The 12,816-nt window shown below is 69.5% G+C and overlaps 1 protein-coding gene across 1 annotated transcript in view; it reads right to left on the bottom strand.

Annotated features, from left to right (window-relative positions):
• The window catches only part of MYO15A (myosin XVA), a 48,460-nt gene extending 41,902 nt beyond the window's left edge, over positions 1-6,558 (bottom strand). The window contains 6 exon segments of the mRNA XM_057715636.1: positions 381-444; positions 991-1,073; positions 2,912-3,799; positions 3,801-4,487; positions 4,489-5,245; positions 5,450-6,558. Coding sequence (XP_057571619.1) covers positions 381-444; positions 991-1,073; positions 2,912-3,799; positions 3,801-4,487; positions 4,489-5,245; positions 5,450-6,558 — 3,588 coding nt within the window.
• Between the last annotated feature and the right edge of the window lie 6,258 nt (positions 6,559-12,816).

Here is a 12,816-nt window from a genome sequence, read left to right as displayed (position 1 = left end):
CCATGCCGCCCGCTGCCTGCTTCCTTCGCTCCCCGACTGCCCCTGACCGCCCCCTCCTGCAACCCAGGTCTGTGGCTCCCAGGACTCCGGAAGGTTTATCCATCGGGCCCCTCATGGGGGTCACACACGTCTGGGTTCCCCGTCTCCAGGCCTCTGCGCCCAGCACCCACTGTTCTAAGACGCTACGTTCTAGGACTCTGGACACTGGCGCTCCCGGCGCTGGCATGCTATGCTCCAACGGGAGAAACTCCAGGGTTCAAACCAGAGGCCACGAGTCTGGGGCTGGCAGGAGAAATCCATGCTTCCCCCTGCAGTCCCAGGACGTGGGGAGGCAGCTGCCTCAGATCCAAGCCCAGGGAGGGGTCAGCGCCAGGCCTTACGTAGATGAGGTTCCGTTCAAATCTGGTCTTGAGGTTGGCCAGCACGGTGGTCTCCTGGAGGTCTCTGCGAGGGCGTGGACAGGGGCAGTCAGGGCACCTTCCCCTCAGGGCAGGGCCTTGGTCAGAAAGGCCTGAGTTCACGTCCCGTCTCTGACACCCACAGTAAGGCCTTGAGCAAGTTACTTAACCTCAGTTTTCCCATCCGTCCAATGGGTACCACAATCACGGCGCCCACCTCGCTGGGGTGGGGCTGCTCTCGGGTAGCACACACGAGGGCTGTCCCCGTGACTGCACGATGACAGTGACCAGCACGGCCCTCACACCCGGGCACCTCCCACGTGCCGTCCCCCTCGCAACAACGGCCGCCCCCACACCCGTGGCCGAGAGGCTGAGGCAGAGAGACTCAGTGTTCGCCCAGGTCCCAGCTGGACCCAGCCCCCCCGCGTTATCGGGCTTTTGTGACACTGCCTGAGCCTCGCTTCGCAGAGGAGGACAGCGGGGCTCTGAAACCTTCCAGGAGGCAAGGGGCCCCAAGCAGGAGGCAGTGCTCTGGCTGGGAGCGTGGTGACCCCCCGGTGACCCACTCACTGCCCTCGCTGCCCCCACTCACTCCAGCTGCGTCATGTCCTCCACGCCGTCCTCCCGGTGCTGCTCGCGGAACTGCGTGGACGGCAGGTTTCGGATGGAGTGCATCTGGGGGAGACAGCCTGCGGTCGGCCAGCTGAAGGGTGCCCACGCGGGGCCCCCCGGCTTGGACGTGACGGGGACCTGCTCCCGTTGTGGAGGAGGGAATCTTAAGGCCGGGCCGGGTGGGTCCTGCACACCCCTGCCTCAGAACGCAACCCTTACTCGCAGGGACAGATGCCCGGCCTCAGGGCGCCCGCATGTTCCCAAGGGCCCTGCCTGGGGATGAGCGCATGCACGTGGGCACTGCTCCTCTGACTGGTTGGGAGGCCTCCCACCTCACGTTCTCCTGGGCCCCACTCCTTCTCCAGGGTGAACCCCAAGTCTGCTTATGTGACGACTAGATGGACATCCTTATCTGGGGCCCGGGGCCTCCGGAAGGACTCGGACTTTCCCATGGTGTGCCGCACCCCGTGCCCAGCGCAGGGCAAATGCACACCCACACGGCACAGACCCACACAGCACGGACCCACACACAAGAGCGCCTGCAGCCCAGGGGCCCCCACGCCCACCCCTGGTCTCGTGAGGTGCCTGTGGAAGTGCACGCCGGCCTGTGGTGTCTGCCTGGAAGCACAATCTTAAGGTCCATTTGACATGTTCTTGTGTGACAGGTGTCCCCACACCTGGGGGTCTCGAGACAAGTCCCAATGCTCCCTGTGGGCCGCAGGACCTCCGCTGTGCCCGTCTAGTGCACACACGGGACCCACGGATGCCACAGGACCCACGTGACGTCGAGCACGTGTCCCCCGCCTTTCCTGCCTCTCAGATCCAGCCCGCACCCCTCCCTGAGCGGAGAGGAAACGGGACACCGGGAGGCAGCCCTTGTGCTAAGTAGGGCACAGAGAGTGTCACCTCGGTGGCCCTGGCCTCCCGCCCACCCGCCCGCCCGTGTGCGACACTCACGTACTCCAGGGTGAGGAGGGCCCACGCATCCTTGCCCCGCACGCCCGGGCACCTCGCGCCCCGCTCCCGCAATGCTGCGGCCCACCCGGCACGGGGCGCCCGCCGCCGGGGCCAGGGCCCCCCCAGCAGCCAGGCCGCCCCCGTCGCCATTGCTGGGCCCGCTGGCTGTGCGCTCCACGGGGCGCCGTCTGCAGAGCCGAGCAGCGCCCGCCAGCCCCGCCCACCGCAGGCGTCCCGGGGGAGGCTCCGGTGACCACCCCCTCCGCGGAGGGCGCCGGCACCGGGCTCGCGTTCCGCCTTGAGCATGGCAGCCAGGCACGGGCCTGGCACCCCTCAGACAGGTGGGCCTGCCCCGCACCCCACTCCTGGCTCAGCTGGGATCCCCTGTGGGGCCTTCTGGGTCTTGGTTTCCCCACCGTGCAGTAAGGAGGCTGGAAGCGTGGTTCCTGAGCCCTCGCCTTTGCAAGTCCAGAACCCTGCATCCCAGGGCACGGCCCTTAAGCAGGAGCCCCACAGAGAGTGAAGACCCCTGTCTAGGCGAGGGTCAGCAGGAGGGAGGAGAGACAGAATGAACATGGTGCAAAGGTGCGACAGGCTGGGTGAGCAGGGTCTGCCGTCTTGCACGCGGCCCAGATCTCTGCAGGGGGCTGGGGGTGGACATGCCCCCCAGATCCAAGGACAGGGCTGCTTGGAGCCCGGGTGGGACGGGATCCCTTCCTCCCAGTGACCTGGGGGGAGTTTCAGGCGTCTCTGTCCTCCGCCTACCAGTGCTGGGCATCCCCTTGTTCAAGCCTCCAAAAGCTCTGGGAGGCTGTTCTCCCCAAACTACAGATGGGAAGACTGAGGCCCAAGCAGGCAGCAGCTGACCAAGGTCCTGAGGCTGTCTCCTGCCCAGTTTCCCAGAATAGAACCCCAAACCCTCCCTCTGACCTGTGCCCCCATACCTTGTTCCACCAGCCTTTGGGGCCAACCTTTTGCCAGGGGCCCCCATGGGGGAGGCAGGCAGCTCCGGGGCCCGAGTGCCAGGACCGGGGGCGGGCGTGTACGTGTGGCCAGGGTTGGTGGGCCTCCGCGAGCAGCCAGAGGCGGGAGCCGCGCAGACTCCAAGCTCTTGACCTGGGGCCATGCTCTGGCTCCCGGGTCAGCCGGACGGGGGGCTGCTGGGTGGCAGGACACGCGCGCCGGAAGGAGCTCAGCTTTTGCACGCGCGGCATGACCACGGCAAAACGCCCACGGCGTGCCCGGTGCCGTTCACCCGCCTTGGGCAGGGGTGCCGGGGCCCCAGAGGGTGCCAAGGAGGCTGGGGCAGTGGGCAGCGTCCGCCAGCGGCGCCCTGGTGGCCACGTGGCCCTCAGCTGGTCAAAGGCAGCCAGCGGGTGGGAGAGGCGGAGCCTCAGTGCTTTCCGCTCTGAGGGGGCATCCTTGGGGGCTGTCAGGGTCAGGGGCTCAGGGTCTGCTGGTGGCTGGGGGTCCCCTGGGCAGGCCTCGTCTTCGGGCTTCTCGGGGCTCGGGCTGGCTGATTTGGTCAGCTGTCCGGGCCCTGGGTCGTGGTGTCTGCCCAGGAAGACGCCGCTTGAGTCAGAGGCTGGGTCTTCAGGCCGGGGAACGGGGGACGGCACTGGGCCCACGTGCTGCAGGGAGGGGGTGGGGGGTACAGGGGGTGGCCCGGAGAAGCCACGGAGGCTGCCGGGGCCTCCCGGCCAGGGCGAGGGTGGGCGCTGGGTGGGAGGCACGTCCACGTCCCAGCTGGGGGCCAGCGAGGGCACTGTCCAGGGCGTCTCCGAGTCCTCGGGCTCGCGCCGGCTCTCCGGGGGTTCCGGGGGCCGCGGCAGCCACCCCCCAAGGCCCAGGGCCTGGCGGCAGTGGGAAAGGCGGGCGGGGCCAGGGCTTCACGGCCCTGGTGGGCGGCTCACGGAGGCGGCGCCACGGGTGCGGGAGGCGCGAGGGCAGGTGGCGCGAGGTGAGCGGCGGGCCGGGACCCAGCAGGGGGGGCGGCGAGGGGGGCCGCGGGGAGCCCGGCCCCGGGGAGCAGGGCGCGCCCGGGCGCCCCGAGGCTCGGCGCGGGAACGGGGGCTCCCGCAGCGAGCGGGGCCGGCAGGGCGGCGGCGAGAAGGGCGGCCGCAGGGGGCCGGCGCGGCCGGAGGGCTGGGGGGACAGGGGTCCCAGGGGGCTCCTCAGCGAGGGCCGGGGCGACGGCCAGGGGACGCCGAAGGCCGCGCCCCGCCGGCGGGGGCCCCCGAAGGAGAGCCGCGGCCCGGGGCCGGCCAGGGGGTCCGGGCGCCCCGCGGGGCGCAGGGGCGGCGGCTCGGCCAAGGCCCAGCCGCGGGCCTGGGGAGCCAGGGGCACGTGCGCGGGGGCGGCCCAGGGCGGCGGGTGCCGGCGGAGCGAGCCGCGGGGCGAGGCCGGCGCGGGCAGGCCGGGGGCGGGGCCGGCGGGGCCGAGGCCCGGGGCGGGCGGCGGGCGGGGGCCGGGGCCGGGGCCGCTGTGGGCGCGCGCCTGCGCCCGGCGCAGCACGATGGGGGGTGCCGGGCCGCTCGGCCGCCATGCCCGCCAGCTTGTGGCCGAAGCGCTTGTAGGCCGCCTCCCTGGCCGCCGGGCCGCGCGCCCCGGCCTTGCGGCCGCCCCTCAGCCGCGGGAGGGGCTCCTTTTCCGACAGGGTCTTCCTGAGGAACCGCGCCAGCGAGGTGGCCGGGCGCGGCGCGGGGCGGCCGACGGCCGGGCTGAAGCGCAGGCCGCGAGGGGCGCCGAAGGCCGAGAGGGCGCGCTGGAGGCGGCGCTGGCGCGGCGTGAGGAAGCCCCAGCGGGGGTGGCCGTAGGGCACCGGGGACAGCGGCGGCATCTCGTCCTCCTCCTCGTCCTCGTCCGCATCCCCCAGGGGCAGCGGGATGTCCAGCGAGGGCGGCAGCGGCACGTCCAACTTCTCCTTCCCGAACAGCTTCACCTGGGGCCGCGGGAAGAGGCGGAACCGGCGGATGAGGGACAGCTTGGACCTGGCGGGCCTGTCCATGCCCTGCTGCTCGAAGAAGGCGGCGCTGGGCAGGCGGAAGGAGGTGCCCTGCCGCTGGCCACCCGCCCCCTCGGGCTCCTCCAGCTCCACGATGTCGTCCATGGGGTGGGCGTACGGGTTGTGGGGTGACGGGATGGGCGGCGGCGCCCACGGGTACATGAAGGCTGACCGCTCCGGGGGCAGATAGAGCCCCTCGGGGGGGTAGACGGCCTGGTCCCCAGCGCCTTGGATGCCTCCGGCAGAGGGGACACCAGGGGAGGCGCCAAAAGGAGCGCCGTAGGGCGCCACAGAGGCGTCCAGGTAGGGCCCAGCGGCGTCCAGGTAGGAAGGTGCATAGGTGTCCAGGTAGGGGCCGGCGGCGTCCAGGTAGGAAGGTGCGTAGGCGTCCAGGTAGGGCCCCGCGGCGTCCAGGTAGGAAGGTGCATAGGTGTCCAGGTAGGGCCTGGAGGCGTCCAGGTAGGGCGGCGCGTAGGCGTCCAGGTAGGGCGCGGCGGCCGGGAGGTCGTAGGCCGCGTCGTAGGCCGGGTATGGCGCGTAGAGCGCGTCGGAAGGGGCATAGGGGTCCAGGTAGTAGCCGTGCCAATGCGCCTCGTCCGCGTACGCGTTGGCGTAGCCGTAGGGAGACGCGAACCCCGACGGGGGCGCGTAGGGGGGCTGGTAGTCGTCGTAGCCGTAGCTGTAGGCGGGGTCAGGGTAGAAGGAGCCGCCGTAGCGGTCGGGGCCCAGGTAGGCGTAGGGATCCTCAGGCGCGTGCCCGCGTGGGTAGTCGTAGGGCGGCCAGGCCACGCTGCGGTCGCCCAGCTCAGGCTCCTGCGCCTCCTCGTAACGGTGCAGTGACTGCTGGTCGTAGTAGTCATCGCCCTCGCGGTGGTAGTCGTAGTATTCGCCCAGGTCCTGGAAGCCCTCGAGCCCGTACAGGGACCTGCGGGAGCCCGCGTGCCGGAACGGGGCCTCGTCCTCGAAGGGCAGGAAGCCCACGGGCTCACCTGACGCGTAGATGCTGTGGGCGCGCGGGAACCTGCGCAGGCGGCCCACAGGCCGCAGGATCTCAGCGCCCGACGGGAAGGGCAGCTTGCGCGAGCCCACGCGGGAGCCGGAGCGGTCCAGCCAGGTGTCCAGCGTGGCCTGCGCGCTGCCCGACTCCTCGGCCTTCTTGATGAGGAACTTCTTGGTGAGCCAGTTGATGGCCGTGGACGCCTTGCTGAGCGACTGGGCGCGCGGGCGCAGGCGGCCGTACCCGCGGCGGCCGGGGAAGCGGATCACCATGAAGGACGGCTTCTTGCCCTTCATGGCGCGCTTTTTCTTGCCCACGCGCATCTGCGTCATGAGCTTCGACGTGGACTTGAGCACCGTGCGCGCCTTCTTCTTGCGTTTGGTCTTCTGGGGGCCGGTGTGGAGGCCCCAGAAGAAGGCCGAGGCGCTCCGGAACTGGCCCTTCTTGGAGATCTTGGGCGTGCGGTCTCGGAAGCCCATGAACAGCCGCGACGTCCCCTTCAGGCTCCGTTTGGGCTTCTCCGGCTCGGGCGCCTTCTTCCCCTTCTTCCCTTTCTTGGCTTTCTTCTCTTCCTCGTCTTCCTTCGCCATGGTGGCCACCTGTCCCTGCTGGGCCGGCCGGTGTCACACGCTCAGGGCCTTGTGGCCACGGGGACCTGCTGGGTCTCCTGCCCGCGGCTGGACGTTCAGCCTCCTCGGGCTCAGAGCAGCTGGGACTGGCCCAGGGGCCCGGGGAGGGACCGCCAGGCTCACTCTGGCCGGACCAGGCTCTCCGGAGGGCAGATCCATAATTCATCGCCTCTGGGGCCGCCTGGAATTTCACCCTCAAGCCTGGTAGGAAGCGCGTGGGTATGGCTTCCAGGGCGTGGGGGAGGCCTGGCCGGCCTGTGCTGGGGAGACCACCTTGGCCTTAGAGTCTCCACAAGGACAACGTGTTGACCCCAGGGAAGCCCTCCCTGCACCTCTGCCAGCTCACCCACCGGAGCGAGTGCTTGGGTCACTGGTCCCCAGGGAGGGGAAGCCACCTGCTCTAAACCAGCCTGCACGTATGTCCTGGGCCGCGAGTGGAGCCGCGTTTCCTGAGCCAGGGTGGGACTTCCAAAGCCCACCAAGTCACCTTGGAGGGAGGGAACCTGGGACCCTCCAGGTCCCTGGCAGGGAAGGGGGGGTGGGCAGGGCAGGTGCCCGGGGCTGCGTCCGTGTAACCAGAGCTGGCAGGCCTTCAGGAGCGTGAATAATTTACTGGGGAGAGCCCGGCTGCGGGCTCAGACGGCAGGGCAAGAAGGGGCACCTCGGTTCCAGCAGGGCCTGGTAAGGCCACATGCCTGGCCGGCCAGGGCAAGGGGTGCCGAGGAGCAGAAGCAGGGGAGAGGTCAGGCCTGGCTCTGATCCCCAGCCCTGCCGCCGACGGGCTGTGTGGTCTCAGGAAAGCCCTGTGTCCTCTCTGGACCTCAGTTTTCTCCTCCATAGAATGGGAGTGATACCCTGCCCGGTCTCCTTCACAAGGACGGAATGAGATGTGGAGCTGTAGGCAGCATCCGTGGCTGGCCGTGCCACACGTGTGGCCCACATCCGAGGCCCCTGCCTGGCCCTGCCTCTTCTACCGGTTTCTTTCCCCGCTGAGATGGACGGGTGGTCCCTGCTCTCTCTCCGGTACCGCTGATTCATCCAGGGTGGATGCGTGACCCAAGGCCACGTACCCACTGTCTGGCCGGTGAACAGTCCACTTTTAAAACCTGCACGGCGACCGTCGGGGCTGTGGCTTGTTAGACGAAGGGGGTGGAGGGAGAACTCGGGGGCAGCAGAACTCTGGGACCTGAGGCCCCGGAACTGTCTCCCCCTCCCTCTCCCCGTCTTCCTCCCCCTCTCTTTGCCCAGGGATCTAGGATCCGGACATACAGGGCCCAGCGGGGCTGAAGACAGGTCTCCAACTAATGTCGGGCCCTCCACTCACGGAACTTCTGTTTAGTCCTCGGGCCCCAAAGCGAACTCTTTGGTCATCTAAAGTTTTACATAGGAGACCCCGGCCAGAGCAGAGCACCTCTGGCTTTGGTCCTGGCACTTGCTGACTCTACGCCCTTGCGGGGGCGGGGGGGGGGGTGTGACTTCCGAGCCTCAGCGTGAAATGGGGACAGAAGGTGGGCGTACGAGCCGGCACCCCCTTCCTCCCTGTCTGCCCCGCCTCCTCCTCCCACTCTCTCTGCCTCCTCTTTCCTCCTCTGTCTCTGCTCTTCCTCCCCCAAGACTCAGCAAGAGCCCGCTGGTGCCCAGCAGTTTGCAGTGGGGGGCGGGGAGGAGCTGCAGGTGCCCCCAGGGAGTGGAAGCCAGAGCAGTCAGGCAGTTTCGGGGGTGGGGGAGCGAGGGCCACGCAGGAACTGGGCCCCCGCAGGGCGGGGTCTCTGGGGGGCATGCGCGTCCCCATCACCTCCTCGGACGCTGCCCGCTTGAGAAAATGAAGAGCAGGGGGTTCACTCTTTCTGAGCCCGGAGACGCTGACACCTGCCGCCACTGCCCCTCCTGGAGCTGGTTTCCAAATTGAAGCCCTGGCCACTGTCATCGCATGAGAGTTTCACCATGGAGGGACTGTCATCTGCCTTCTCCAGATGAGAGAACAGCCTCAGAGAGGTGAAGTGACTTGTTCAAGGTCAACCAGTTTGGGACGATGGAACCAGGCTCCAACCCGGGCCCGGGCGGTCCGGAACCACTGTTCTTGCTAGTGCCAGGCTCTCCTCGCCCCTGGGCTCCTGGTGCTGGGCTGTCACGTGGGAGGGGAGCAGCTCTGGACACTGGGCAGAGGCGGGAGCCTAGGCGGGCTGACCCCAGAGCCTGGGCCTTCCGGGAGTTCTGGGGCAGAGGGCCTGCTCGAGACCCTGGGCAAGCCAGATGCCCTGAGGTGCTGGTGGAGGTCGCCCAGGCTGTCCCTGCTTGGCCCACCTGGACTCCTGGTCGGCCTGGCCCCACGCCTCGGGACAGCGTGCACGGGCTTGTATGTTCACTCACTCACTCAGGAGCATTTGCTGGAAGGCTGCCGTGCACCAGGTGTTGTCTGAGCACTGGGGACACAGCTAAGAAAACGGCACCCTGCCCTTGTGGCACTGACGTTCGGGGGCGCGGGGACTGGCAGCAAGCAAGGAGGCGGAGGCGGAGGGAAGGTTGCAACTGGCCGGAGGCTGTGAGTGCTGCCGTGGAAATGACGCGGCATGGAGACGCAGCACCCAGCAGGGCCTGGAGAGGCGCCCGGGGGGCACACGGGGCCGAGAGCTGCAGGAGGGGAGGGAGGGAGGCCTGGGGGGAGCACGACCGTCCTGCGGCGATGGAGGGGTGACCGGGTGCAGCGAGGGCAGAGGGCAGGGGTGGGGTCAGAGGTCAGGGGTGAGGACTTGGCCGGAGCTGTGGCAGAGGAGGGGTGGAATTGGACCTCCTTGGTCTTCACAGGGTCCCTCCGGCTGCTGCAGGAAGGACAGATAGCAAGTGCTGAGAGCAAAAGCAGCGGCTAGTGGGGGAGCGACCGCGGTGGTCCGGGCGGGCGGCGCTGGGCCCGGGCCAGGCTGGGGCAGCGCAGCGGGCGGAGTGCGGGGATGCCGCTCTGTCTTCAGGCGCCCCGGAGTCCCAGCGAGAGTTCCTTACTGAACCAGGCGGGAGAGTGGAGGCGGCCAGCGGAGATGAGGAAGGCCGTGGGCAGAGCAGGCAGGGGAGGCTGGACGTCAGCTCTGCACGTGGTGGTGTCGGGTGTCCGCCGTCTGGGGAGTTGGCGGGAACTGCACAGCCGTCGGGGAGTTAGTGACACCTGGACGGCACCGGGGGTGGGTGCGCCTGGAGGGACAGGCCCTAGGAATGAGCCTGCGGCTGCACTGTTCGGGGCCAAGCCAGCCCCAGAGACCCGAAGGGTGGTGTGGGCAGGCCCTGCTGCAGGCCGTCCCCCGGCCACCTGCCCCGCTGCCTGGAATGACGATGCCGGCAGCGAGGGTGATGACAGCAGCCGGTTCCCGCAGGCCCTGCGCCCGGCCCTCTGTGCGTCTCACGAAGGCTCCCGTCGGCCCCGGGAGCCGAGGGCGCCCCCGTGCCACGCGTACAGCTGAGCGGCCCCGGGCCGAGGCAGCGTCCAGGGCGGGAGTGGGAGGGACCCAGGGCTCCGTGCTGCCCCCCGCGGCCGCGGGCTCCTTCTCTGAGCCGCGTGGGCTGGCCTGGCCTCTGCACGCGCTGGCCTCCTCGTCTGCACAGTGGGCTTCGGAGCCCAGCGACGGCTGCCTGAGCTTCCCGGCAGCCTGTGAGCTGTCGGCCGCAGCCCCGTGCTGGCTGCCTGTCGGGGACCCCCAGTGTGGGCGGGCGAGGTGTGGCTCCGGGAGGTGTCCCCGGGCCCCTCTCCCCACCCCAGTTTCCTCGTGTGTCACGTGGAGCCAGGGGCTGGGGTGCACGTCAGTCTCCAAGGGGAGCCCCCTTCTCCAGCTGGTTCGGGGTCCCGCCGCCCTCGCGGGGTCCCCAGCCTCTGCCGCAGGCGCAGAGCAGGTGTTGGAGAAGAAGTCTCTCTCGTTCCGGTGTCACCTGACACGCCAGGCATGTGCTGGGCGCTGGGGGCCGCGGGGTCGGCGGAACTAGGCACGGCCTCCCCCCGCGCGGCCCCCAGGGTGGGGGGACACAGACGTCAGGCGAAAAGCCACCCCAACAAGGGGGCCCGCAGCCCTGGGAGGAGCTGCGGAAGCCAGGCTGCCACGCAGGTGGGTGGACGCTGCGTGGGGCGGCCCGGGGGCTCCCCGAGTTGCGGACCCTGAGCCGAGGTCTGAGGGAGGAGGGGGCTGATCAGGTGACAGAGGGAGCAGTGCCCAGGCAGGCGGGGCAGCGTGTGCCAAGGCCCGGTGGCCAGCGGGGCAGAGTGACGTGGGTGTGCGGCGTGAGACGCGGCCAGCGTGGCAGGAGGGCCAGGCCACGTCGGTGCTGGGGTGGGACTGGTGGACGTGGCGGGGCTCCGCGTGTGTAGCGCCAGGGGCCGCGTGCTTCACTGTGTGCCGGGCTCGGGGCCTGAGGCCCCCCCAGTGTCTCCCGGAGCCTCACAGTGTGTAAGGTGGGGGCGGAGGGTCTGTAAAGAGGGTCTCAGGTCGCTGAGCGGAGGGCCTGCAGCGAGGACCCGGCCGCCGGGCTCTGGAGCGTCCTGCCTCGCCCGTGGCTCCTCGCGCAGCGTCCTGGACAGAAGCTTTCAGGCCACTGTGTGGAGGATGGGGCGCGGGGACTGTGGCTGGGAGGGGATCAGTTATGGAGGTCAAGTGGGGTCAAGGTCAGCCTCCAGAGAGGGTGCGCGGGGCCTTCGGGGCTGGTCCGGGCCGAGGCCAGGTGGGAGGTGTGGGAAGATGACAGGTCTGGTCTGGGCCTCGGAGGGCTTGGAGCGACCGTAGCAGTCCAGGTGGAGCCGGGGAGGCGGTTGAGCCCGGCAGGTCGGGTGAGACAGGTGGGGGGTGATGGGCGCGGCTGTCTGGGAGAGGGACAGAGTGAGAAAGGGGCCTCAACTCCGGCCTTAAGGACTGTGTGCCAAGGAGGCAGGAGGGGCTGCTGCCAGCGGGGCTGCGCTCGCCCAGGGGAACGAGGTTAGAAGCATCGCGGCTTCCCAGCGGGTGGCACCTGGCCTCCGCGGGAGCTGTCCTGGCGGCACGTTGGGGAGGCTGAGGGCAGAGGGCGGACGTGGGACGCCAGGCCATGACCGGGGCGGGGGGTGGGGGTGGGCTGGCCACAGGGAATGCTGTGTCCGGGGAGTGTGTTTTCAGAGGGGCAGGCGCGGCGAGAAGGTGGCCGTCTGCGCACTAAGGAGTGACGCCCCTGGACGCCTCCGTCTCTGACTTCCAGCCTCCAGAGCCGTGAGAACATGACACCTGTTCTTTAGGCCACCAGCCTGGGTACTGTGTCACAGCGGCCCCAGCCGGCTCACGCAGACCGCGGGCACATCCTCAGGACAGACCCCGGAGGGAGCACGTGGGGAGGGAAGGCCTAGCGGCAGCCTCCCCGGTGTGCAGGGCCGGGCGGGTGCAGAGAGGAGCCGGGGCGTGCGGGGGCAGGGCCAGTGCACAGGCTGTCAGGGCTGCAGGGAGCCTCCCGCCCTGGGTGGTGGAAGCCCCCTGCAGCGCTCCCGGGGCAAGCGGGCAGGGTTTTGAGAACTGAGGCTTAGGGATTTTTGCCAAAGGAGGTTCCTGAGGTGAGGAGATGGAGAGTCTAAGCTGGGGAGGAAGGGACGCGGGGACAAATGCGGGGACGTGGATGGACATCTGTGTCCTGAACCCCTTGGCACCCGAGTTTCATAAAGCTGGGCCGGGCCCCCTGGGAGTGCAGCCCGGCAGCCTGGGGCCAGGCCGGAGGGAGGGCTGGGTACTGCTGACCTCCACAGAGACAGGCAGCCGTCTGAGCCACAGGGCCCTCGGATCATCCAGGCAGAGCCCAGCCATCGGGGGACACCTGGTGGTGTGCGGCAGGGGCCTTTGGGAGGTGCTGCGGGGCTTCTCCAGCCTGGGGGACACGCCCCCCCACCCCCAGCACAAGGCGCTGTGAGACGCCGGTACGTGCGGACCTTGCCTTGCGCAGGCTGCAGAGCAGCGTGATCATGCTGACCGTGGATCCAGGAGGCAGGGACCCAGCGGAGACGCAGATGCCCCGGAAACAAGCCCACCCACGGGCAGGGACGTGGGCACCCAGTGCCCAGAGCCTCAGAACTGCCCCCAGAGCCCACACTGGCCAAGGACGCCCAGATCTCTGGCCTCATCTCCATCCTTCCCCAGCCGCTGGGGGACGGAACAAGCCTGGATCTGACGCCCTGCGAACCTGTGAGGCAGGAAGCACGGTGGCCATCACCCAGGTCCCCGTGGGACCCCA

Source organism: Hippopotamus amphibius, chromosome 17 (assembly GCF_030028045.1).
Source record: "Hippopotamus amphibius kiboko isolate mHipAmp2 chromosome 17, mHipAmp2.hap2, whole genome shotgun sequence".
Classification (NCBI taxonomy): Eukaryota; Metazoa; Chordata; class Mammalia; order Artiodactyla; family Hippopotamidae; genus Hippopotamus; species Hippopotamus amphibius.
Note: the sequence above shows the minus strand (reverse complement) of the source record. Positions and strands in the feature narration are given on the sequence as shown.